Here is a 27,453-nt window from a genome sequence, read left to right as displayed (position 1 = left end):
ATTGGATTAAATCTTTTTGTCAACCTGTTTTCTTTCAATTAGGACAGGTTGTGTGTGTGTGTGTGTGTGTGCGTGCGTGCGTGCGTACGTGCGTGCGTGCGTGAGTGCGTGCATGTGTGTGGCGCGCGCGTGCGTGCTTGCGTGTGAGTGCTTATTTGATCAATTACATGTTTATTACACTGGTATTACAACGTAAAGTGGTTTATGAGGACATTTCCTGAGTCCTCGTAATGTAAATGACCTAAAAATAACATACTAAACCGTGTTATATAAAACATTTAAAAAAGCAGAAGTTTTCTGTGATGGGTAGGTATAGGGGTTAGTGTAGGGGGGTAGAATATTGCACAGTATAAAAAACCAGTACGCCTATATGGAATGTCCTCATAATGAGAGGTGCTCCTGTGTGTGTGTGTGTGTGTGTGTGTGTGTGTGTGTGTGTGTGTGTGTGTGTGTGTGTGTGTGTGTGTGTGTGTGTGTGTGTGTGTGTGTGTGTGTGTGTGTGTGTGTGTGTGTGTGTGTATAATAATAATAATAATGTGTGCTAATTAAAGTGTTTATAGTTCGAAAAAAAAAAATCGAACCAGCTCAACTGCAAAACAAAAAGCTGAACAGTTTGGTTGTGTGAGGAACTTTGGTCAAAAGTTAAGTAAAGCCAAAAAGATCTCTTGCATCTCATTTCCATAATGTTAATTTCACTTTTTGTTTTATTTCATTTCTTCTTTTTTAACCACAGTTAGTAATGCCTCATCCCATTTGTTTTGTTAGTTTTCTTTCCTTCATCATTTGTAACATTCAGACAGATATTAGAGGCACAGATGGAAACCAACAGAAGGTTATCTTAGTGTAGTTGTACACTGTAGACAGTAATGTATGTTCTGATGATCTGACTCTAAGAGGTCTTCCGCTCTGATCTGAAAGCAACATGAACATACAGCAGTGTGTCAAGCCGACAAGCAGGCGAGAGAATGAAAATAGAAAAGAAAAAAAGTGTGGTTGTCCATTTCCTGTGAAAAAGCTTTTGTCTGCTGTTGCTGAGAGTAAGAACTAGGAAGAGAAACTCAATGCTCGCTGTTCAGACTAGTCAGCGGTAGTGCAGAGGAGATCTCTCGTTCTCTCTCAGGGTCTCTTTCTTTCTCTCGCTTCGAGTGTAACTTTTTAACGGTTTGGTCCATGAGCATATGAGGCCATGAGGCGAGCACCGAAGGAGAAAGGTCAGGAGAATGCGGGCTGCTCTCTGCTCAGTCCACAGGAGAATGAGAAGCTGGAGGATCTGCTGGGCAGGAGGTGTGTGGTAAGTTCAGAGGCCTTCAGTACAAAGACCAAAACTAAGGTAAATTTGCACTTTTCGAGGGAGGATGAAGTGTTTTTCGTGATGAAATTGAGTCACATCTGTGCAAACGGTGGGCCAAAAGTTTGATTTAAATGCTTTAAAGTACTTTATGTGTGTGATAAAATGTATGCATTAAGATATGGTGATATCTGTAGACAAGAAATATTGACCATATTTTTTGCTTCTCCTTTTGAGAAGCTGTCATTGATTGAACTCTTTTTTGTTCCTGTGTTTTCCCCCTCATTTATCTGAATTAAGAAGTGAAACATTTTCAATATCACTTATACCATGTGAAGAAGAAAAAATCACACATTTTGTAACTTAATTTAACGAAGAGTCACTTTTCACTTAATGGTGTTACTCTCAAATAAATAAATAAAATGAAATGGAAAAAAGTTACCATAATATACAGTGAAAATGTGTAATTTAACAGTAGCAAAATGTGAAACAGCTCATTTAATGTAAACCGGTACAGTGTGAAATTTGCACTATTCAGACAACATACAGTAACAGTAACATAGGCCTACTGTTAAAGTTATATCAGTAAAATTACAATTTCAGAACTCCCTGCGTGACGCATTTCAAATGATTGTATTTTCTTCAAATTTTTACCGTAATTTCACTACCCATTTAAAAAAATAATTTTAATTTAATTATTTAAAAAGAATTGCAGCCACATGTAGCCTATGCTGTACATCAAAGAAAGCTGTAGGTAAACCAGTACATCAACACTTGTTTCTCACTTCTGTATGTGGTTGTTTATTTCTACTTCCTCTGATCATTCCATTATGACACATTCAAGACAGCCTGTTGTTCTGTTGTTGGCAACCATTTATGTAGAAGCTTTTCTCTAATATGCATATGCACTGAGTATGCAACCATGATGAAGTTGAACAATCATTATCAAAAGACTGTAGCCTTCCTCTAACAGACCTGTTGTAGATCCGTCAACGCAGGAACTGCCATTTTGTGGGTATTTTTGGTGCTGCTTGACTGCACACAGTCAAAGCTTTTGTGATTAAAGGAAGAAAAGGTGTGAAATTAGCCATCACTGCAGCTTGAACTGTGATCACTCAGAGGGGTACGAGTCGTACGACAGGGGAAGTTGCTTAAGGACATTTCCTGTCACAGAATAATTGTAAAAAAGCTACTGTATGTTTGCTCAGTGTTCATTAGTGAAAGTGATTCACAAACAATCATGCATGTGAGAATTATAGGCTTTTATGAAAGTGTGATGCTAAATACAACCTTTTTTCTGGTTTTGTCTGCAGTCTATGTCCTCAGCGGTTGTGCAGTTGCTTATGGCTGTTCCGAGCGAGCCGAACCGCTGGACGCCTCAGCAATCTGGAGTAGTGTGTTTCGTCAAGGACAGTCAACAGCGCTCCTTTTTCATCCGTCTCTTCGACCTCAAGGTTTTGAGACCATTTCTCTCTTATTGGCAAACGTTGTGTTAACAGTACAGTAAATCATACATTTCTCAAAAACAAATCTCAACAAACTGTTTAAAATATCAAATTAAATAAAACATTAAATAAAACTTTTCCCCATGGGTAGTTCTGAACATTTGTGGCCTGTGTTTGTCTGGGAGAAAACTAAGATCATCTCAGACTTGTTAATTCTCTTCAGGCAGGGAAGCTGTTGTGGGAACAGGAAATCTACAACCAACTAATGTACCAAAGAGTCAGGCCTTTTTTTCACACTTTCCCTGGAGATGTAAGTATTTACCCGTTTTATTTACAGCAGTTCATGCCATTGTCATTATTACAATTGCTTTTAACATGTTTTCACAGCATCAGATAGCAATGGTATTTTTTTTTTGTGAGTGTTGAGGAAGTTTTTATTTCTCTTTCCTGTAAAGTAAATTTTGCGTATTACCAGTACTTCCTCATAGCACTGTCTACCGCAAAACTGTCTGCCGTGCCGATGCATTCAGACTGGCAAAAGGAGATAAAGTTGCACACAGTATTTGCATGTATGATGAATTCATGATGATGGTTGGGTAATTAACCATTGTAAAAAATACTTATTTTGTCTCTATTTTAACCATTCACTGAACTATCTAATGTAGGATGTAAAAAATAGAGTCATGTTTTATGAGCAGCTTAAAAGTTAAAATAGTGAGAACTTAAAGTGGTAAAGTAGAACTGATAAACTGTTGAGCATGTTCAGTTTGATCACTGATGCTCAGCCCTGTGGAATTTGTTTGGATCTATGTACTGTTCATCCAAACAGTACTTTGAACTTCTTACCGTTGCTTCTGCTCTGCTATTGAGCATGACCAATGGAAAAGCATTGTAGCTGGGAGGAATCTGGAGTAGAGGAATACCCATAATCCCTTGCACTTGAACCTTTAACCCTGTGTGTTTTTTGCGGGTCAATTTGACCCATTTTGATTTTTGAGTTGTCGGAAATACCGGTTAACCTGTTTTTTTTTTCTTCTTGACATTTTTTCTCGTTTAGGGTTATGAACTTAGAAAATGCATGAATAATTTGAACACGCTGATGTGTTTTGAGATATACACACATAATTTCTATTATGTTTGTGATGTTCGTGGGTCAATTTGACCCACATGTTTTAAGGCAACTATATAGACACAAAATAACATTTCTTGGTTATATTTAGTTATTTTCTGTTTGTTTTTTTACTTCCTTATAATCAGCCACAGTTAGTGTGTAAGCTACAGTTAGTGTAATTTGACTCTGTTTGATTAACTTAACTGGCTCATTCCTTAGCATTTTGTTTGTGTCATGGACTTTGATATTTCAAATATAAACTTCTCTCCCCAGGACTGTCAAGTGGGGTTAAACTTTGCAGATGTAACGGAGGCTGAAAATTTCTTTGCTGTAGTGGAGGAGAAGATCAGCCAGAGAAATAACCGCTTTGGTATTAAAAATATATACATTCTTGCACAATATTTTGTTTCAAATGTTTTCTGCCAATTCAACATACACATACACAGAGTTATAAAGACAATGTAATAAAGCGTTTCATTGAAAATATTTTTTATGGTTTCCTTTTATAACATAAAGAGAAACAGCAGAGAAAAGGATCAGATGCTAAAGGTAAGAATCTCTGATTCTCCACAATCACTATATTATTTGAATGAAGTGCAAACAAAAAATGTTTTTTAATGTTCTTAGATCGTAGAACTTTGCCACTGCTTCCTCGTCCAAATGGTAAGTTATTTTTATTTTTTTACACAAATGTTTTCTTGTCCATTGGGATACTAAAAATATTTGGATGTATTTAGAATGTTGTGCTTTTTAATACGCCTTGTACAATTTTTTTGCTTTGTACTGGAAATCAAGGCACCTTGTCTAGTTCCTGTTGCTGTTTTAACTGAATTATGTTAAGTTTATATGGTTATTGTAAAAAAAGAAGAAAAACCTAATATCATGTCCAATAACAGAATGCATTTCCACCAAATATTCTCATCCTTTCTCTGCATCACAAGTTAACCAGAGGCATTGGACGTTCAGTGATGTAAAACTCCATGAAATGTACACAACTTAATTGCATCTTAAATCACAGGCGCTGCTACTCCTATGTCTCCTGCCATGCCTCCAATGGTACCAAGTAATGTCCAGATCCAAATTGCCCCTTCCAAATCAAAGAAAGAAAAGAAAGAAAAAGACAAGAAAAATAAGAAAAAAGGATCCAAACTGTTGAAGGGTGATATTGGAGCACCCAGTGGATTCACGTGAGTGAATAAGTGGACTTGCTTTAACCAAGATAAATGGCTTCCGTTGAGATGCTGATGTTTCGTTGTGTTATGACTTTAGGCATGTCAGTCACCTAGGCATGGGTCCTAACGATTTGGACCCAGACCTGAAGAAACTTTTGTCCTGCGCTGGGATCAGCGAAGCAGACATGGATGATTCGGAAACCTCTCAACTCATCTATGATGTCATTGAGCGTTCAGGTGGAATGGAGGCTGTGAAAAAGGCTGTGAACGAGAAGGGTAAGTCATCGAGATATGCAAACAGCTGACCGAGTTAAAATGTTGGATTTGTTTCATATTATGCCTCTAAGCCAGGGGCGCACAATCCTGTTCCTGGAAATCTAACGTCCTGCAAAGTTCAGCTCCAACCCTAATCAAATGCATCTGAACCAGCTAAATAAGATCTTCAGGAACACGTGATGATTAGGTTTGTTGGAGCAGGGTTTGCACTGATCTCTGCAGGAAGGTACATCTCCAGGAACAGGATTGGTCACCCATGCTCTAAGTGTATTGTTTAATATTTTTTTTAGAGTCTACGTGCCCTCCTGTTCCTAGTGGACATCGGGGTTCTCTTCCCCAAGTGCCATCCGGGTTCTCCTCAGCGCCACCGCCGCCACCTCAAAGTCGAATGGGGGCTCTACCACCTGTCCCAGGTCAAGCCTCTGCTCCACCATCCCATCGAGGTTCCCTTCCACCCACACCTCCAAGAGCAGTTCCATCACCACAAACAATAGAGGGCCGCGGTGGTCCTTCGCCAGCCCGATCTGCAGCATTAGGGGCACTGCCGCCTGTTCCTGCCGGTGGGCGTACTGGGCCCTTGCCTCATCCTCCAGGAGCCCGCAGCGCACCCTTACCGCCTGCACCTGGAGGTCGGAGTGGAGGCTTGCCCCCGCCACCACTCCCAGGAGAACGTAGGGAGTCTTTAGCCCCCTTTCCAGGAAAGAGACCTGGAACTCAAGTGTCCGAAAGGCGAGGTAGCTTCCTGCCACCCCCACCTACCGAGGCAGCTCCCCCACCACTACCTCCAGGAACGAGGAACGCACCCTTACCCCCACATCCAAGAGACAATAGATTTTTGCCACCTCCACCCCAATCTGAAATGCCGCTACCTCCTCCCCCGTCTGATTCTTTCCGTTCTCCACCTTGTGAATCATTTCCTCCACCTCCACCTGAAGACTTTGCTGATTCTAGGCCTCCACCTCATACCTTTCAATCCAACTTTCCTCCCAGAAGCAATTCCTCAGGCTTCGCCCCTCCACCCCCTCGAGCCAAACCCAGCGCAGGTGGACCGCCTCCGCCACCTCCACCTCCTGCTGCTGCTCCTCCTCCAATGAATTTTGAAAGCAACTCCTCACCTCCAACTGGTCCACCACCTCCAGCATCCAGCAGTGGGGAAAGGGGTAGAGGAGACTTACTATCCCAGATACAAACAGGGTTGAAGCTCAAAAAGGTGAGTGTCTACACAACCGTTCAAAAGTTTGGGGTTAGTATGATTTTTTGTTGTTGTAAGAAATGAATACCTCAGCCAGGACACATTCAATTGTTCAAAAGTGATAGCAAAGACATAATGTCACAAAAGTATATATTTCAAATAAATGCTGTCTTTTGAACTTTATATTCATCAAATAATCCTGAAAAAAAATCTGTCAGTCACAGTTTGTAATAAGCATATTAGAACGATTTCTGAAGGATCAAGTGACACTGAAGACTGGAGTAATGATGCTAAAAATTCAGATCTAAGCACTGATAAGGTTCCGGTTATGCGTTATGTTAGCTTCTCTTTATTATTAATGTTTGCATGTATGCCTTAAGCTCAACACTCTATACCAGCAATATACACTAATGTATCTTGTCCAGGTGACCGCAAACCAAGAACCCCCTTCACCTTCACTGGATTCAGGAGAGGGAATAGTTGGAGCTCTCATGATGGTGATGCAGAAGAGGAGTAAAGCCATCCATTCATCTGGTAACCACTCAAGATTGTTTTATTTAATATTGTAATTATGAAAGTTAAAAAGTAGTACTTTTATATTCATATTTACACAATATATTATGTATATAATAATGTTCAGACATTAAGATGATCTGCTGGATTCCGTTGTTTACGTATGCTGTGCCTTTTAACATTTTCTACTTTTTAATATTTTGTAGATGAGGATGATGATTTTGATGATGAAGAGGATGATGACGAAGAATGGGATTAATCCTGTTGTAATTGAAATATTTTCGATAGATGTACTTGGGCAGCTTTACATGTTTTTGAAGTTAAACACTGATCCAATGCATTTTCAATAGGGATTCACTGATATTTAAATTCTGGCCAAGTTAAACTGATAATTATTTTTATGTTAAGGTCGATAACCGGAGAAAAAAAAGGCTGATATTAAAATGATATACTATTAATCATAAATAAAATAAAAATACAACACTGATGACTGAAATCACCCGTTTAAAATGTTACAAGTGATTTTAGGCATCACAACATTATAATATACAGTATACAAAATTAATATTCATTTAGAGATTTGCATTGATATCACATTTAACAGTGCTGTTAAAATTATATTACTTTTTAAAGTTTTACCTTTAGGGAGAGTTTGATGACAAAGATAATTAAAGGTAAACTTTAATTTACAAAATAAAGAAATAAAGCATGCACAATTAAATATCCTATATATACACAAACATATATTATGCATACCTAGTGATCGCTCTCTAGGCTCAAGGGTTCTCAGTCTCTTTTTATACAACAGAGCTATAAAAGATGAAAAGAAACCGGAACAAGTCAATGTGAAATGTAAAGTTGATCTCTTACTCAAATGTAATCGTGCAAGGTCTATGTTGTTGTGTATAGTTGTGAAGGCATTGTGCGTGAATGACAGATGGTTAATAAAGTGTACTATTAGATTTTTTTGAGTGTGTTAATTAATCAGCAAGAGTTCATTTCAATAATCTAATGTTAATCAGTACTGAATGTGTTTGCTATATGTAAATATACTCAAATGTGAATTAAAAAATGAATCTATGCCTTGCAAATTATTGCTTTTTTATTTTTTTCTTACAAGACATCAACATCTAAGAGCAAGACATACCATTGTAATTTACAACTGGACTATTCTACCATTCTACTAAAAAAGCACACAAATATTGTGAAATATTTCCAGTGTTAGATATTATCGGAGTGAACTTATTTGACCTTTTGTATTTGCTTGAATGGTGATTTCTCAACCAGACACAAAGCATGAAACTAAATGCACAGCATAGAAGTGTTATGTCCTAAACAAGTCAGTCATTTTGAATGCATTTAAATAAATATAACAACATATCGAATTGGTCAATCATGCAAAAATGCCCTCCACCCTTATTCAGTATCTTCTAGCAACAAGTATCATCCAATAAAAAATATTCAACTTCAAATAAATATATATTACAAATAGTGAGAAGCAGCCACAGTCACACAGACATGAAGGCAAGTAGTGTTCTTGCAGATGTTTGGTGCCATTATTAACCCAGTTATTGGAATCCATACATATATTACTATCAAACATACATACACACATATATTACTTTTACAATTTCATAATCTGGGTGGAACATTAGAAATTGCACTGGCCCACTGATTGAGTAATTTAACAATGAGTTTGTAAGCAACTTTGTTTTTCTGACTACAAGATAGTGGAACGTTTTCAAAGTTTATGAGGTAATATCCTCTTTAAATGTGCTTTACAGTTTATTGGTTGTTGGTTTTTTCCTTTAATTAAAGCCAGTATATAATGACAGCATCCTGAAGGTCATATTTGTGAGGTTAGTAAAATTGTACACCTGTTTATAATACTGAAATGCAGTCCTAAATCAACACCGACTACAATCTCAGTACAACAGACAGGTCAGGTACTTTAACTTTGGTCAGTGAATGAATGTAGGATTACATACAGTGACTCTAAAAAGAATTTAGACACTTCATTTTTGAGAGTGAATGCGATTGCATTAGATAACAAAATATTAAGCCGTGTGGCAAATTTCAAAACAACAGGCACAGACTTTCATATATAAATATTTTTTAACTTGAATTTTGAACACTATAAAAATGTATTTCCAAAATACATTTTTATCATTTTTAAAAAGTAATTTCCAAATATATGGAGCCACAGTTCACAAATTTTGAACATTGTAAAGATTTATTCATTTTCAAGTGTCCAAAAAAAATAATTACTTTTGAATATTGTAAAAAATTGGATATTTTTTAATTGTCCAATAGTGTCCAAATACTTTTTGGGCCCACTGTTCATAAATTATCCTATTTAGGAACATGTTAAATTAATACATTTTCCGTTTTTAAGTGTCGCAAATTCCGATTCCTTTTAAACACTGTAAAACATGTCCAAACGGTCCAAAAGTGTCCAAATACTTTTAGGTGGCACTGCACATGAACTAACCTATGCAAGTCCATAAACTGCTCGGAACAAGGTGACGAACAGGTGACTGTCTTTCCCTCTCCTCCTCACTCCCCACTAGCCTTCAGTGCTTCTGTGTGTCTGCGGTTGGCGCGTTTAGGGAGGTCAGCCTGGGAGGACGTCAGCTGCTCCCAGTAGGACTGGCAGTACTGCTGAATGAGACGCATTTCAGGCTCCAGCAGGAGTGCTGGGGTAGGACGTGCAGGGTCCTGTTGAAGGTCTTTGTGATGGCTCCTCGAAGCCTCTTCCTCCTCATCGGGGGTGGTGAGGGCTACAGCGATGTCCCGGTCCAGGATACGTAAATAGACACGAGCCAGCGTGTGTTTGAAGTTGTTTTCTGTGGCCAGGCAATGGTATTGGCCTGCATCTGCTTTGGTGAGAGTTTTCAGAAGGACCCCCTGAGGAGTCTTAAGAACTTCCCCGTCCCGATTTAGCTGCAAACATAATCAGAGCAATGTGCAGTTATAATCGGACTATACACACTACTGTTTAAAAGTTTGAGGTTGGCAAGATTTTTTAAAATGTTTTTTAAGTCTTTCATGCTCAGCAAGGCTGCATTTATTTGATTTAAAAATACAGTAAAAGCAGTAATATTATGAAATAGTTGTTATAGAAATAACTTTTCTATTTTATGCTGCTTTGGTGCTCAAGAGACATTTCTTATTTTTATTTTTTTGCGTATTTTGGGATATCGCAATAAATAAAAAAGCGCTGGATGGAAGTGCCAAGATGCGCATACATTTAAAAAATGTGCATTAAAAACGTACATTACGGATACATTATTTATCTGATAAGTTGGCATGCGAGTAAACAACGATGGAAACACATTTACCAATTAAATCCCTTGATGCACAACAAAAAACTTTGCCTCAACAAGTGGATGTGATTGGATAACTGGACTAACCAGTGTCAGTATCATTGCACAGCATCTCAAATGTGGGCTGATTTGAATCATTTGATTGACTTGATAGCGTTCACAAACATCAGGCAAGATGACATGACAGTGGTTATTGGGTTTCGTCATTTATGATGTATGAAAAAATTTCATTTTTTGAAAATGAATATGCTCGATTGCAGCAACATCCATTTTTATTATAGATATATTGTGCCAATTTCCCAGTATTTTGTTATCTTTACTCACCTTTACTCACAAATGTTTTATGCAACATTCCAATTTTGTTTATAATTTAAATATAATAAATAGTGAATATAATAGTGTAAGTATTATTTTTGTGGAAACTGAGACATTTTTTCAGGATTCTTTGAAAAGAAATTTCAATAGTAGAGCATTTTTTTGAAAACAAAATATCTTTACGGTCACTTGTGATCAATTTAATGCATCCTTGATAAATAAAAGTATTAATTTCTTACTGACCCCAAACTTTTGAACAGTATTGTATATTAACCAACAAAATTAAAATGTTAATATATAATAAATGTTTTCTTTGGCTGGTTAGTGACTGGTGGTTTGAAATAAAGTATGAAAGCATGAAATCTTACCACTTTTCGTCTTCCCTCCTTCTGGTAGAGCCATTTGATAGTGGCCTGGGGAGAGCGCGGCACGCACTCCAGAAATGTGCTGCTACCCTCCACCCCGAACTGAACTTTCTCCTTCAGTCTCCTCTCCACTAGTAGACACAGCAAAAGATTAAAGTCATATGCTGTGTCCTAATTGACAAATACATCAGACTGACCACATTATAATCCTGCAGGCTGATATTTGTTGATGAACTGTGTGTTTTTGTTACCTTTGGCATTGTAGCCCCGGCACTGACGCAAAGGGTCACCGTGTTTAACGTCCTGCCTTCTGCTCCTCCTGAATGAAATGATACAATTAAACTCCACATCAATTTACTGTCCTATGAAATGGAACTCACATGAGCCCCTTATAGAATGTTTTGATAATCTTCTCGTCATGATTCAGTTGCGAGGAGAGAAGTTTAGTAAGTGCAATTTCAAAGATTCTCTGACCTTTTGGTGGCTTGTGTAAAAGCAGAGCAGTTATCTCCATCCCAGGCACAGTACGGGTCTCTGGCCAGACAGCAGTCCGAACAGGCCTTTCCATACACTCCACAGCGGTGCAAAGACATCTGGGTAAGACCCGCCTCGGAAGATACGTACAGCTGTTGCTGAAAAAAAAAAAAAAAGGAAAATATTTTAATGCCATACTACTGATTTCTGTAAAAAAAAAAAAAAGTTTATTATACTCCTAAAAAGGCTATTATATTTAGAAATCCTTTTTTTTACATTTAATTTTGTATAATTTGTTACACTTTTTTTTTTTTACTCTTACCCGTTTGGCGGATATGTGCATTGTTTTGACAGCAGCAGGTGTCTGTTAATAAAAAGGAATAGAAAAGCATACTTCATTATATTTTTATGTTTTATTTTGTAATGTAATTTAATTGTGTAAATATATTTATATATTTTAATATAACATTAAAATTATGATATATTTACCCTGAAAACTTCCACCTCCTCTAAAGTGAGCTCTTCCATTGTGGTGGGATCCTTGGGTAGGACTATAACTTTTTGGACCGTACCATGATCTGTGGGGTGACAGAAAAGTGATAGTTTACACAATGTTGTTTAGCAGAATCTGCATCCTGCATTTCATTTCTAAAATTGATAGGGTGAATTTGTATCTCATGCCGACTTTAACAACTAGGCTGTACACTATCCCAAGTTTTACATATTCAAGAAACTTGACTAATTTCAGCAAATCAGAGGATGCCAGTCTCACCCGTTCCCAGAAAGAGAACCTCATATCGGCCATCCACAGCATCCACCTGGTCCACTGCGATCGTAGTAAAGCGATAGTCTACACCAGAGCGCACCACCAGAGGGCGCTTGTGAATGGGATACACAGGGTGGTACATGAGAGGATGAGCACGAATGAAGTTAACCGCTTCATCTGAGAACTCTTTCGTGGACTGAAGACCCGGTGTGAATGTGCCACCCGGACACTAATGCGAGAAACAGATGGAGAGTCAGTCAGATAAATGTACACCCATGTAGCCTTAGCAATAAATAATATCATAGGCACTGTAAGATGGATGATAAGCAGCACAAAAGCATATTATGCTATATAACAAAAAATTTGGGTAAAATAACCAAATTTTCATGATGCTTGAGAGAAAAATTTACTGAAACTCACCGTTCCCGGACGAGGATAGGGAATCTTCCCTGTGTATGTAGTCCATTGGTAGTTGTGTCCGTGTTTATGGGCGAAAGGGCCATTAAAGACATTTCGGATATCAGCCATTGAGTAGACACACACGGCTGAGCCTTTAAACACAGAGCTAAGAGACAAAAACAAGACCGATGACTAAAATATCACAGATCCAGAAACAAACAATTCTCAAAGGGGAAGAAACCAGATTGGGGGGTTAAAACACAAAAAGAAGATTATAAAGAAGTCAGAAATTACTATTATTTGACATTATCACTGCTCCAAATATGCCTAATTCTGTACTATATAATAGGCAAAAAGAAGTGCACGTTCGATGGACACTTTACTATCCCATGAAGTCACAGGAGAGGATTTGTGAAGGGAGGTGAAGCGATGCAACGGACGCTGTTGGTCACATGACAATGACAACATGACGGATGTAGTACAGTACATCCAAATTTCATTCACAATACACACATTCATACTATATAAAACATACTTTTTTAATGGTCGTGAAGTTTCAAGCCAAATGTAGACATTTTATTCTACAATATGCGATTTTGGACGCAGCATATGTGTTGATCTCAAGATATATAGAAGAAGATGTATAGATGTATAAATGAAAAAGCAGGTGTGTACCCAGAAGTTGAGAAGACGCCATATACCACAGGGTTTCGTTCATCCTGGGCAGGTTGGATAAACACATCCCCTGGAGTGGAGGAGAAAAGCATTTCAAAAATGTGTCAATACTCAGACATCTCTGGAAATACAACAGTATTTGCTTTATCTGAAATACTTGGTGTATTTAACACCACTAGATGGCAGAATCATCTTAAAACTACATCAAAAATGGTAAAACTACTAGTAAATAAACTCACTCAGTTCATCAAAGAAGGTTTCCACCCCATCATCTCCCATCACAGAGCACACCAGCCTGGCCTTCAGAAAAGTCGTCCATTTGTTCACGAGAGACTTCTGTCCGCCCTCATCATTCTGTGATGAAACACACACACACAGCTGTTTATTGACTGACTGAACTGTGAACTGCTTCCTGTGCACCTGTGGTCTCTGGTTACGTGAAGCAGGATATTGCTCACCAGGCACACGCGGCCCACTCTGGCCAACACACTTGGGCTCGCTCCTCCCCCCGAGTCCAGACTCTTCTCACGAAAGAAGAAATAGAGCTTGTCGTCGTTTTTCTCTGAGCTGTCAGGAATCTGTTTCATGTGAACAAATACAGGTTCTAGGAAATAAACAGAGTGTGCATGTCACATCCATCCAAATATTGAATGGAAACTAAAACAGCTGAGCAAATATTTATAGTCAATCTAATTAAAATGACATCTGCCAATTCAAATATGAACAGCAGAGCTATTTACCATTCAGCCACCTAGAGTCATACTGCTCTGATCTCACAGCTGGACGGCTCCCCATGGTCCTGAAGATGCCTGGATCACTGCTCATGAAGTCCACCGGCACTCCTGCATACAGGTTTCCATCTAGGGATAGGAGAGGTGATAAATTAATTCATGAGTGCAAGTGAAAGCTTCATGTTTCAGATGATTTGGGAAGTTTGGTGATCTGTTTACACATTAGACCGGATATTTAACCTTTGATAAGTTCTGTTGATCTTTCATGCTTTGCTGAACATCAGATTGGATACTCCCATATTTACCAGCATGGCTTTTAGTAAAATATGGCTTATGGTAAATTAAAATGTATAATATTGAATTATTATATTTGTGGTGTCATGTTGTGGCCATTATGTGAACTGCACTCCAATATAAAGTATTGTAGTAAGGATACCACAATATTCATTATAAATACATGGGAATGATTGATTGACTGAATTGATGTCACAAAGCATTTTATTTATTTAAAGAAATCGTTAAATTACGTAGTAACTGCAAAGCCAAAACCTTATCGCAGTCAAATATATATATTATGACCTGAATCAGCAATGTAAGCAAATTTAAAACGTAAATATAAGTGTGGATTCTGATATCATTTTCTGATATTGTTCTGATATATCTTATGATTTTGTAATGTTATATGTTGTGATTTTTGTGCTGTTATGTTCTGTGTTTTTGTGATGCTGTTATGATTTGGTTATGTTATGATATATTATGTTATGATTTTGAATTACTTACAATAATTTTGGAAGATTGTGATGAGAAGTACATGACCTTATTTAGCTGCTATTTTGATTTTAAGTTTGTATATGTATGCATGTCTGTATATATATATTTTTTGTTTTATAAATGTGTATGTGTATATATATATATATGTATGTGTATATATATGTATATGTATATATATTTTTGTTTTTGTTTTTACATGTTCAAAATAAACATCAACTACTACTTCTATGCTATGCTATGTTCTGATTTTGTTATGTTAAGATATCTTATGATTTGGTAATGTAATTGATTCTGTAATGTTAAGTTAAGATTTTGTTCTGTTTTGATGTTATGATTATTTTACACTGTTATGTTACAATTCTTTTAAGTTCTGATGCTATGAATCTGTTATGTTATAATTATTTTATGCTATATTATGTTCTGGTATGTTACGATATCTTATGATGTTATATGATTGTGTTATGTTATGATTATGTTGTGTTATGTAATGATACGTCATGTTATGATTGTTATGTTCTGCTATTTTGAGGATTGTTTGACAAAATGACAGATGACAACAGTTGCTACAGTAGGATTGGCTATTAATGTGCGTAGTGAAGGATCAATTACGTAAAATATAAAAGTAATATAGCATCTTCATTAATCGTGTCTTACTTATCAGGGCTGCGACATTCTCCTGGTTTGGATCGTAAGAGCATTTTCCCTTCCCAGAGTCCACATAACCAGGAACTAGCCTGAAGAGGTAGTCCTGTGGACATCAGAGCAGCGAGAGCATTTGGTTTTTGCCACTGCAGATTGTGTGTATACACAGTGTATTTATGTCTGTGTGTACCTCAGCTCTCCAGCCTCTGTTGATGAAAGTGCAGATGGGTTTATAAGCTCCTGTGCCGCAGGTGTACAGGTGAGTCCTGTTCCACGGCTCAATCAGACGCACAAAGTTAGCACATTCTCCCTGAAAACACACACACACACAACTGTTAAATAGATATTGGTCGGATCAAGTCTCGCATTCCATTTAGTGATTCAGTTACTAGGATGGTTTGATTAAAATAACTGATGTAAACTCACATGCCTGCCTTTCCCAGTCATCTGACACTCTCCCTTTCTCTGAGCTGGAGCTGGCCAGTGGATCTACAGACATAAAACACCCACAGCATTGTGACAAGAATTCACTGACACTTCAATTCTTCTGGGGTCAGTGTTCGGGTGACAATTGCTTTAGTTATTTTGTTGTGAATGGAATTGATTAATTTGAATCCTCCCTTACAATGAGAGGCTCTTTGTTGATGTTTTGCATGTCCAGAGAAACCAGATATTCGCGGCTGCCCAGGTACAACCGCCCCTGGTCTGGGTCAACGTGCAAGATCCGGTAGTCACTGGTGTTGAAGGAGAAACCGAAAGGCCTTGCTGTCCGAGTGTCCATCAATTCTGATGAAAGACAAAAGAGAAGCATAGGAAATCAAATTATGAATTATGTTTATATAACTTTTAAAATTAACTTTTTTAAATTTTAATATATTTTAAAATGTAGGCCTAATTTATTCCAGAAGTTTAAGCAGCCATTACTCCAGTGTTCAGTCATTCTAATATGCAGATTTGGTGCTCAAGAAACATTTTGATTTTGAAAATGGTTGAACATTTTTTTCAGGATTCAGGAAAGTACATAAAGTGACTCTGTAATAATAGCCCCTTAAATAATAATATTAATGATTATGCTTAATTAGAACACTTTTCTGTCTGGATTTGGTGTCAATAATGTGTTTTTGTGCCGGTAAAGGTATAGACAGAAAGGGTGAGAAACTGCTCAATAAATGAACTACTATAATAGTGTTTCATCTATAGGGGGTGCTCTTAACTCTCTCTTCATGCATCTGCTATCTGAAATCCACACGCTCTCACTAAACACAGTTCTGTGGGCATTTCCTTTTTCCAGATGAAATCGTTAAAATAAAAATCTTGTAGTAGCAGTGTTCTGGGCCGCCCCTCTTCAGCGAGCTCTTCTTGGAGGTGGAAGCAAGAGCCGAGAAGTTGGTGACTCTTGGGAGTAAACTGCACTTAACACAGTTCCAGAAACATTTCCTGAGTGCCAGCAAATATTAAAACACTTCCACATGAGGGCAAAGTATTCAGTCTCAAAGGCAAAGATTAAAATGAAGAAAGTGATGAAAAAATGAACCGTTTACTCAGACATTCTTGCAGGCTGTCACAGGACTTGAAAAGAACGCCAGACTCTGATGCAAGAATTGCAAGTAATGTTGTGTGAATGTTTAACTGCGTAGACTTGTGTCGGTTATGAATTATGATTAGATGATTTCAGGCCTGAAAGAGACGTCAGCATCTAATAATAGAATTTCAGTTTTGGAAAAATCTTTTGGCATAAATTCCTTACTCTCCTCACTCAGGATGAATAGAAACAGATTTAAAACAAACTGTTATTTTCTATTTGTTCCCCTAAGCGGGATCAATCTGACACACACACACAGTCACAGTCACACGTACACACACACGTGCACACACACACCCACACACGCGCACACACACACATACTCTCCTTTGAGGATGAAGTCCTGTAGCTCTTTCGCAAGCTACATTCATAGATGACTAATTATACATCTAATCCTTACTAGATTCATCCACATCATGAACTTCCTGTTACACCAAACTGTTATGCAATACACTACCATTCAAAAGTTTGGGGGTCTAAGTTTTTATTTTATTTTATGAAATTCATTCTATTCAGCAAAAATGCATCAAATTGACATTGAAATTGAAATATTTCCATTTTAAGTCAAATATGTTCTTTTGGCCTTTCTATTCATCAAATAATCCTCACAAAATGTATCATGGTTCAACAAAAACATAATGAAATATCAAATATGTTATTCCTGAGAGATGTGTTTTCTCACCTTACAGAGCAAGTTTTAAAGCAACATTTTCTCAGGCTCAGGCATCTTTCTGTAGATCAGTCAATGCAACACTTTCTTTGTGTATTATCAAATCGAAACGAATGCAAGAGTGGGTTAAAAAGTGTGTCTGATGAGCTTTTAAGGGCTGAATATTTTAAGCACTGACCTACTGGGTCACAATGCCTGTAAATGTTCTGAGCGTTCGAATGGAGCTTAAAGGAACACGCCGACTTTTTGGGACTTTACTGTAGCTTATTCACCCTATCCCCCAGAGTTAGATAAGTCCATTCATACCCTTTTCATCTCCGTGCGTGCCGTAACTCTGTCTGACGCATCCACCGCTAGCCTAGCTCAGCACAAAGACTGGAGGTAAACGGGAAATAGGAAAATGTTGCCGCTATTTTGTCACTTATTGGGAGCAGTATGCTAGCTGGAGCCGTTTACCTCCAGTCTTTGTGCTGAGCTAGGCTAGCGGTGGATGCGTCAGACAGAGTTACGGCACGCACGGAGATGAAAAGGGTATGTATGGACTTATCTAACTCTGGGGGATACGGTGAATAAGCTAAAGTCCCAAAAAGTCGGCATGTTCCTTTAATAGATACTCACTTACATTGCAGTGTAAGGCTGCCTTTAACTGGCACAAACCAAAACTTGAAATTACAAAAGGGGAACCAATTTGACATTGAGTTTTGTCATCCTTCCTTTGGACGATCATCCATACGGATGTTTATACACCCACGGAAATGTTTAGGCACAGGAAATGTGGGAATTTTGATGGCGACTTTAATGTTGTAAAAGTAAATATACTGTATGTTTAAGTGTGTCTCTGTGAGTGTGTGTTTACAGGATGCTCTGGAGAGGGTGCTAAAATAACCGCTAATGATCGGATATCTGTTGGACACGGAACTGGGTGGGCAAAAGGGAAAGAGTGTGTGTACAATCCTGTTCCCTTTACCGTCAGGAAAGAACACCGGACACGCCACCACTGCCAAACCTGCAGTGGACCAAAGTGGACACAGCACAGGGTTCATAACAATCACGGGTGAAAGACGCTGGTACAAAGGTGAGGCACGTCAAGTCTGGTGATACAACATCCTGCAGGAAGTCTTTGTTGTGAGAAGAATTCAACAGGGACTCAATACAGGGACTCTCTGGTGTACTTCCAAATAGATGTCAGTCTCAAAATATAACTAAACATAATACAAATTAAACATTTTATGAGATAAAAACTTATTATAACTTAAAATATTTTATTAAAATTATGAACAAATTAAATTATTAAAATATCTATCAATATATGTAAATATATATATTTTTAATATTTGTATAAATGTTTATACAATATATTACGGTATATTATTATTTTATATTAAAATAATATTTCAAAGTTAGTTACTCAGCACACAATAGTATAATATCTTTAAATTATAATAATTATAAGTCATTTTCAATAATTAATTATTTAACCAGCGTATCATAATAGGAATAAATTATTAAATTGATTGACAGCCGTAGTAAAATGCATAATCATAAGGTAAGGTTACACACTGGACGCACTAGGGACATTGTAGAATATCACGTTCCTCTTTCACTCTTTCTGCCAGTTTCTCATAGTCTCTAATTGGGTACACTTTCTAGAATTACACAAAGACCTTCCCTCATCTGCAGGCGCCTCCGAAACAAAGACCATCCCGCTGGCAAACAATGAACAATCCATCTCAGATAACAGCAGAAAATAGAGAGGCCAATGAGACAAGTGCATTTTTCCGCCCAGCTATCCTGGATGTGAAGGAGAGGGTGGAGTCGAGGGCGAGAGAGAGGGGGTTTAATAGTGGAAGGGGGATCTTTCCTGGCGGGAGCAAAATACATGGCAAATGAGGAAAATGTATGAGCACAAACGGACTGGATCAGAGCCAAAGAGTCTCAGTGGAATTACAGGGACGGGTGATGAAAGACAAGACCAAGCTAACAATAACTAGCTAGATCCAAATTACTGAGGGCGTATAATTCAGCCCGGTCATCTCTTCAATTAGGTTTCATCAGGGCACAGGCAGGAGGAATATGAGCCCGGGGCAATTGGAAATATGAAACATGAGGTGATTGATATCTGAAACAGCTTTTCTTTTTTCACGAATCCTGTTAACATCCTTATGAATTTCCTTCAAGGCACTTTTAACCCACATCTTGATTAGATTGTTTGTGAAGAACAGGAAGGTCAATTGAATTCTCAAAATCTCAAGGGTCACTAAGAATTGAGGCATAGATTCACTATAAAATAGAAGAACCTCTATTTACTGGTTATGAGGCAATGAAGGTTTTCTTATTGTCAGTTGTCCATAACCATCATCAGACCATTTCACGTCCCACCTCATGTTTTCCTGTGACAAAACGAGGAATGCAACAATAATAAAATTCAAGTTAATAACCAATAAATAACCATTGTCTAAATTTAAAAAATAAAATACTAAAACCGATTGTTTTAGTACAAGTAGAAAATAAATGAATAAATGGATAAAAAGAATACATGTAAAAATGTATTCTGAGATTTGGTAAAGATTAGGCTACATTTAACAGTGTTATTACATTTGGGGTGTTTTTAAAGATTAACTTTGAGTGTTGGATGATAGGTCATCTAAATATAAAATATTGAATTGGTGTTTAATATCGACTGATGCCAACAAATTATATTATTTAAATAAATGATTAAAAAAACTAATTGGTTAACCAATTAACAAATATGGTGCCAATATGTTGTTCCTTACAAAGAATAAAATGAGATGAGATGAAAATGAGATGAGAAGTTTGAAATAAAACATTTGTAAATTCTAGAAGGTTCACTAGAGCTCGAGTCCAAGTAGAATGTAAACAGGCCTCGACACAGTTCTTTGAGTTTACACAGAGCAAGTTTTCTGAGGAAAATTATTCCAGAAATATTCTTGTTCAAAATTGCCAAATGACCTAAAAACAACTTTAGAATATTCAAAGAAAGGCCAACAATGGTAGCTCTGAGTGCTAACTTGAGTCAAGTCAGCTTTTTATGTAGGTCATAGTTATTGTACCATAGCGAAGAATGAGGCCCCACAGAAAAGGGAAACTAAAATAGAATGACTTAGGGAAAATGTGGCTTTTGGAACAAGTTGTTTACAGTCCGGCTGGTACAACACAGACAAATCCGAATTTGTGCTTATATTCTGGTGGGTTGCTGTATTTTGATGTTCACCGCTGTTTTTAATCTCAGAGTGCTTTCCAAACAATCATGCGCAGGGTTATAATCCCACATACATGAGAGACGAGCCGCTCTATCATCTTTGGGGTAATTATGTGGCACAGTGGTATTCGCCTCTCCACATTCAGCTTATTCAGAAGAAACATTATATGAAAGATTCCTCTTAAGTGATTCACACTTTTAATTCCTGTTTACATCAGGCATGCGTGTTAAGCAGCCCATATTTCAACCTGCTCCCAAATTTGAATTAGAGGGGCTGTGTTACATGTGGATACATGTATGTATTAGTTGTACTAATGCGTGTGCATGAATGTGTATGTGTTCGTCAAGAACAGGGGTGACAGTTAGCTTGACAGCTGACAATGACTATAATTCTTCAAAATGACTTTGTTTTTGACCTTATACTGTATACGCTTTTGAAGACGTACAATTATCAGATGAGGATGGTGGGAAAGAGTCTGTGGGAATATCCCTCATAATAACTTCTCCACAACAAGGCATTTGTGTCAGATTCTCCTTAAAGAGAAAGATACTAAAAGACCCAAAAGAAAGAAATGAGAATAGCAAACAATGAAAAGATTAACAGATGTAAAAGTAACTCCAAACCTTACATAAGGAGTTACAGCACTGGTTTCTTGAGACATCTATACCTGCCATTAGATTTTATAATATCAACATATCCATTTCATATAATGAAATTAATAAGGGATGATCACTAGAATGTTCTTAACACAAATGTAATTTTATTTTCTCTATATAAAAACAATGACTTGTGAATTATGACCCCTAAATTGATTAATTACCCCCCCCCCCCTAATTAAATATATATTAAACTTAAATCAAATAGAAATATAAATGTATGTTAAAGTATATTTATGTAAAGAAAGTAATATGTACTTTTAAAGTCTTGTACATTTATAAGGTTTCCCTATTTTCTATAAACACTGTGATTTCACTGTTATTTTTAATAAAAAATGCTTACACATGACTACTGCATGTAATATATACTATATAAAACATCCTTTTGAAACCATTCTGTAGGCTTAATTCATTCTTAACCAAAGAATTGACAGCTATAAATCTTATCTATTTAGCTACCTTAACACTGTTGCCTTGGCTTTTGGCTTGCTTAGTTGGGGACATTTAATATTCAACAATATTATTGATCTACCTTACTTAAGGTGGACGATGACGCAATTTTCTTCTAGAAAAAAACTTTGTTGTATTATTTTGATGTTATCACTATAAAGCTGATTTGATACAATACTTGATATTGTAAAAAGCACTATATATAAATAAAGATGACTTGACTTGACTATAATAAATATTTGAAATTACAAGACACATTATTTTTGTATCTGACTGTAATGACAAATACTGAATGATATCAAAGCTAATGTTTGAAATCTAGGAAATGACAAATATTACTATGAGTTCTTGAATTAAACAATAAACAATATAGAGGAATCGGTGGTTCTCTGGAATATGCTCTGATGACACATGTACCCCACCTCAACCGTGCTGACAACATCCACCATTTGTTTTCAGCCAAGAACTGGAAAGGAAACTATCAAAACACGTTTATGTGTGTGTGTGTGTGTGTGTGTGTGTGTGTGTGTGTGTGTGTGTGTGTGTGTGTGTGTGTGTGTGTGTGTGTGTGTGTGTGTGTGTGTGTGTGTGTGTGTGTGTGTGTGATTAGCTAAATCGGACAAAAACGTCCTACGTACATCCTCAACTGGATACATGACTAATACATAAAACACTTTTCTTTCTTTTTTAAAGGTGCGTCCTAATTCGCATACTTCTGCATACTATCCTATGTTGTTTTGTATTATAAATAGTCCAAAAAAATGCAACAATAAGATGTGCTCTTCAAATACCCAGATGATGCACTTATTTACCCCAACCCCCAAAAAACACTGTCTCATTTCGAAGACTGCACCCTCCGGAGTTCGCATTTGTCGGACGCGCGGCTGCTTCACTTCAGAAAAGTAACCATTACAATCCAAAGCATAAAGACATTACAACAATTTCTGATTCACAAGGAATAACGGTCAATTTTATAATGGTTACTTTTCTGAAATGAGACATCCTCGGTGACGTATGCAAGCGACAAATGTGACCTCCAGAGGGCACAGCCTTTGAAATGAGACACATTTCAACTGTCGCAGCTTTAATTACGTAGCTGAGGGGGAGGGACTATCAAACTTGTCATCTAAATCACTACACGCCACGGTAAAGTACATAGTGCGTAGTTTAAGTGCATAGTATGTCATGTGGGACACAATTTAATGTTTCTTCAAGAGGTAGGGTGTGGGTTATGGTTAGTCTATATAGCATACTGTATATAACAACAATAGGAGTCTAGTATGTCTTCATTTAGACTAAGTGTGTGTGTGTGTGTGTGTGTGTGTGTGTGTGTGTGTGTGTGTGTGTGTGTGTGTGTGTGTGTGTGTGTGTGTGTGTGTGTGTGTGTGTGTGTGTGTGTGTGTGTAAAAGAGAAAGAGAGAGGCTGAGTATGCACAGACAGGTAATGAATAAGGTTTGCGCTCACCTTTAAAAGCCAGGTGCACTCTGGGAGCAGAGCGATGTGTGCAGGCCACTTCAAACACAAACAAAGCCCACAGCGACAGGAGGAGTCTTGTTTCCATAACTCTCATAGTTAGACCCATTTGCAGGCAACCTATACAAACCCACACAAAAGAAAGAAAATAAAACAAGGTGGACATAGAAAGAAAAGCACAAGACAGGCTAAATTTATCAGTGATTTCGACAAATGAAGAGGCTGAAATGACAAAGGAAGACGGACGAGAGGAGGGAAAAAAATAGCTTGGAAATAAGTGAGAGGATGAAGACGAGGAAGAGAGACGGAGACAGTTCGATTTAGACAGACAACAGAAGGAACAGAAAGCAAACATGTACTACACTGTTGTAAATTTAGCCTGGAGTTTTAACACAGACAAATCCCAGCCTGTCACACCTTCCTCCACTCAACTCCATGGAAAGACAAAGGTTTCAGGCCTGCATTAGAGGGTCAGCATTTATGATACATGGTGTCAGTTTTATTTTAGGAAAAACAGGTGCCGTTAATCAACTTTATCCACCCGGTGCAACTGCGCAGGGCAGTTTTTCAAAAGCATTGTGAGCTAAGTTGATTGTTGGAGTTTGCAGCAGAAGTCACAGAACAGAGCGAAATGTTATCATTTCATTTAAAATAGTAAACTGGTAAATAAACGCGACTGAAAACATAATTTTATTGATATGACAACTGAATACAATAGAATCACGATTTCATAAGGATTTGTACACATTTGTCTCTGTAAAGTTGTTCAGACATAAATCATTTACCTTTAGTGGTGTCAATACGTCAATACTGTACGTTTCAGTTTCTATGGAAAAGTAAGTACATGTACTTTACGTAAAGATAAGATACGAATGAGCTCAAGTTTAATTATTAAAGGTTTTCTTTTAATGAGCTTTTTTTTCATTATATCAGTTGTCAACCTTACATTTTTAACATGCTCTTCCAAAAAACAAAACAAAAAAATGTGTAATTCTGTATGAATTACATATTTGATGTACTTCAGAATAAATTAATAGATCACCCAAAAAAACTAAAATGTGCCCATCATTGACCCAAAAATCACTGCTTGTGAAAAAGAGCTTATGATGCCAAGCTGGAGGTAGCAAATCAGTCCGAGCTGCAGCAAAGCCCGTCACGCTGCTCATTGTTATAACTTGGAAGATCTCGCTGGAGTCCAGGGGCTGCAACTGCTGCCTCTTTTAGATCAGTTTCCATCAGGTACTGATCCTGGGCTCCTGTTTATGACATCATCAGCTGGCCGGTGATGTATGGGGGTGATGTCAGCACACCAGGCGCTCGCATACTTGGGATTTGCCTGTCCATGTGTTCTCTTCATCGGAGATGCATGATTAAATCAGCTATGTCAACTTACATATTTTTATTAGCACTTGTAATTACTGCACACCACAGATGTGCCCTCAGCTCTTTGATTTCAGCTTCAGATTTGCCAAAAGTACATTTTCGAGGCAAAAGTTTTGACACTAGGCAACTCGCTTAATCCTTTTCCACAAACTCACACGTGCACAAACAAACACAAACACCGGTCCAGGCTCTGCCAGCTGTCACTGGTTCAAATTCACATTCAAAGTGCGTCTAGGGGCTTGTCCAGGAATGTACTACATGTCGAAACTGCACGATGACAGAGAGAGTGAGAGAGAACCGTAGACTACACAGAAAAGTTGGTAAATGAGAGAGGATAGTAAAAAAAAAAGGCTGTGAAGATAGTCATCTCTCTGTAAGTTCATGTAGATGTGTATCATGGCTCTGTAGACATCAGATTGGGATCATAGTTGCTGTGTTAGCATTAGACAAGAGCAAAGAATCATTGGTCTGAAAGCTTCAAACGCACATTTGTGGTCTCGGGTGCACCCGTGCCGTGAGGGGTTACAAAAACCAACAAATAATTGATATCATCTTTTCCAGCTCAAAGCGTCCTTACTTTTGAACCTGATTTCAAAAATCCTCTGATGTTTTACTATGTTTCACTGGCTCTTGATGAAACTCACACCGTGCAAGATCAGATTTGTTTTATGTCTCCTCTCCTTCATATATTCAGCATCAGTCACTCAGGTGTTCTTACATGTTGGTTCTGGCACTGGTTTGAGGTGAAAGAGGTAGGAAGCGCACACACACACACACACACACACACACACACAGCTAAACAAACTATAGATAGATAGATAGATAGATAGATAGATAGATAGATAGATAGATAGATAGATAGATAGATAGATAGATAGATAGATAGATAGATAGATAGATAGATAGATAGATAGATGACTAAATCTCTCAAGTAAACCGTTAAGTGGGATATTTGCTGTTTTAAATTTTCAGTGGAACTTCACAGGTGTAAACTGTTATACTTTCTTGTTAGCATGAATTATGTATCAGTCGTTCTCTGCCGGAATGGCCAGAATATGAATTATGGATGCACAAGCGCAATCTATGACGTCCATTAAATCCAACTCCAACGTGTCCGTTTTTGCCCCTTTTTTTTGTGAATGACAAAATGTCAGACTGCTGTATCTCTCTTTCTTAACATTTAAATATATAACTTGAGGTACATACAAAAAGAGTATTATGTATAAAATACATAAAAATTGTAGGGTGTTGTCAGATGTTGGGATGCAAAACTATTAAACAGTTGTCATATATTATTTGACAATTATCAGATTTGATAGGTTTAGTTTTAGTGTGCATGACAAATAATTTTGCTCTGTAATGTTAATTGCAGGTTTTCAAATATCAGCTTTATATCCATGCATCGGAAACTTTTACAATTATGATATCATGAATTGTTAACTGATTATCTCTATAAAAAAAAGTATCTGCAAAATATATATATTTGTTCTATATGAACTTATGTTCAAGGGATATTTGGGTTCCTTTAATTAAAACTGTTCATGTAATATTGAAATAATCATGGCCAAGCTTGTATATGCCATATGACTAAACTCACACACACACAAAAAAAACCTCTGGAACATGTGCGTATAGCCTGATATTTTAATTACCAAAGGGGGTCATAATAACCTGATTCTAATCCTCAACCCCCCTGATAAATCATTCATATATATTATTTTGGCAAACGTGTCTGATTATATTTCCTTACTATGTAGTTTATCTATAACACTGCTTTAAATGGATTTAAAAGTAGTAGCCAATTGCAGTATGTTAAAATCGAATCATGGTAACGACATTATAAATTACTGTAAAAATGGTAACAATTGATGATGAAAATTCGGCATGTTCGCACTAATTAGCAACTGACGTATTTGACAACCAATGACAAAAACTATTTAATATTCCCATTCTTTCCAGCGAATTCCGGGGCAAAAGCAGCTCTGACTGTGAAGTTTAAATATGAGAAGTAGAGTATTCACCTGATTCGCTGGTCTCGTGGCTCAGTCGGTCTGTTGCTCCGTGTAGCCTATTTGGTGTCTTGAAGATCAGGTGAGATGTTATCGTTACATTCCTTACAGTCTCTGTGTGCACAGCTCGTGCCTTAAACTCTGAAACTCGTCCAAAACCTTCTCATTAAATCATAAGAGCTTGTATAGCTCTAGCTTTTTGAATTCCCACTTTTGGGGCGTGTCAGTGAGTCCGAAAAACGGAGGTAAAAGTTGCAGTTTGTGCACGCAATTCCTCAGGATACTTCTAGCTGTTATCTGGACAGAAGAGGAGATAAAGGCAACTAAAGCCCAGATGTTTTTTTTTTTTTTTTGCTTTTTCGTGACAGTATCTACAGCGTTTGCCAGCTTGAATACAAAGCAGAAGATGTGTTCGTCGTCTTGTCACGTAAGCTCCACGCACGCTGCTCGTCGGTCTAGTGTTGAAAGTGTGCGCGGTGGCAGGTGTTTGGTTTATTCGGCCGGTGAAGTGTCACGGTCCAGCCCCCTCAGCACTGCTCCCAGCGAA

General features: G+C 37.5%; 2 protein-coding genes across 3 annotated transcripts; one reads left to right on the top strand and one right to left on the bottom strand.

The window, feature by feature from the left end:
- The first annotated feature begins 773 nt into the window (after positions 1 to 773).
- wasa (WASP actin nucleation promoting factor a) lies at positions 774 to 8,086 on the top strand. 2 transcript variants are annotated; one of them, XM_079637246.1, is made up of 11 exons: positions 774 to 1,291; positions 2,602 to 2,742; positions 2,957 to 3,043; positions 4,118 to 4,214; positions 4,361 to 4,393; positions 4,472 to 4,507; positions 4,863 to 5,031; positions 5,114 to 5,292; positions 5,583 to 6,502; positions 6,910 to 7,018; positions 7,204 to 8,086. In XM_079637246.1, exons 1-11 carry the CDS (start codon positions 1,187 to 1,189, stop codon positions 7,254 to 7,256), a joined length of 1,929 nt encoding a protein of 642 aa, XP_079493372.1. In that variant the 5' UTR covers positions 774 to 1,186; the 3' UTR covers positions 7,257 to 8,086. The 2 variants fall into 2 exon arrangements, with proteins under 2 accessions (XP_079493372.1, XP_079493371.1); XM_079637245.1 differs by having other exon boundaries at positions 1,044 to 1,330; positions 7,204 to 8,085.
- On the bottom strand, positions 8,077 to 27,453 carry sema3ga (sema domain, immunoglobulin domain (Ig), short basic domain, secreted, (semaphorin) 3Ga). The gene is made up of 18 exons (XM_079637244.1): positions 26,919 to 27,453; positions 23,506 to 23,634; positions 16,087 to 16,247; positions 15,888 to 15,950; positions 15,652 to 15,771; positions 15,474 to 15,567; positions 14,058 to 14,177; positions 13,776 to 13,921; positions 13,557 to 13,671; positions 13,318 to 13,387; positions 12,664 to 12,808; positions 12,250 to 12,472; positions 11,967 to 12,055; positions 11,800 to 11,841; positions 11,478 to 11,635; positions 11,255 to 11,322; positions 11,007 to 11,134; positions 8,077 to 9,940 (listed from the first exon to the last, which is right to left on the bottom strand). Exons 2-18 carry the CDS (start codon positions 23,621 to 23,623, stop codon positions 9,554 to 9,556), a joined length of 2,247 nt encoding a protein of 748 aa, XP_079493370.1. The 5' UTR covers positions 23,624 to 23,634; positions 26,919 to 27,453; the 3' UTR covers positions 8,077 to 9,553.

Source organism: Phoxinus phoxinus, assembly GCF_949152265.1.
Source record: "Phoxinus phoxinus genome assembly, chromosome: 15".
Lineage (NCBI taxonomy): Eukaryota > Metazoa > Chordata > Actinopteri > Cypriniformes > Leuciscidae > Phoxinus > Phoxinus phoxinus.
Note: the sequence above shows the minus strand (reverse complement) of the source record. Positions and strands in the feature narration are given on the sequence as shown.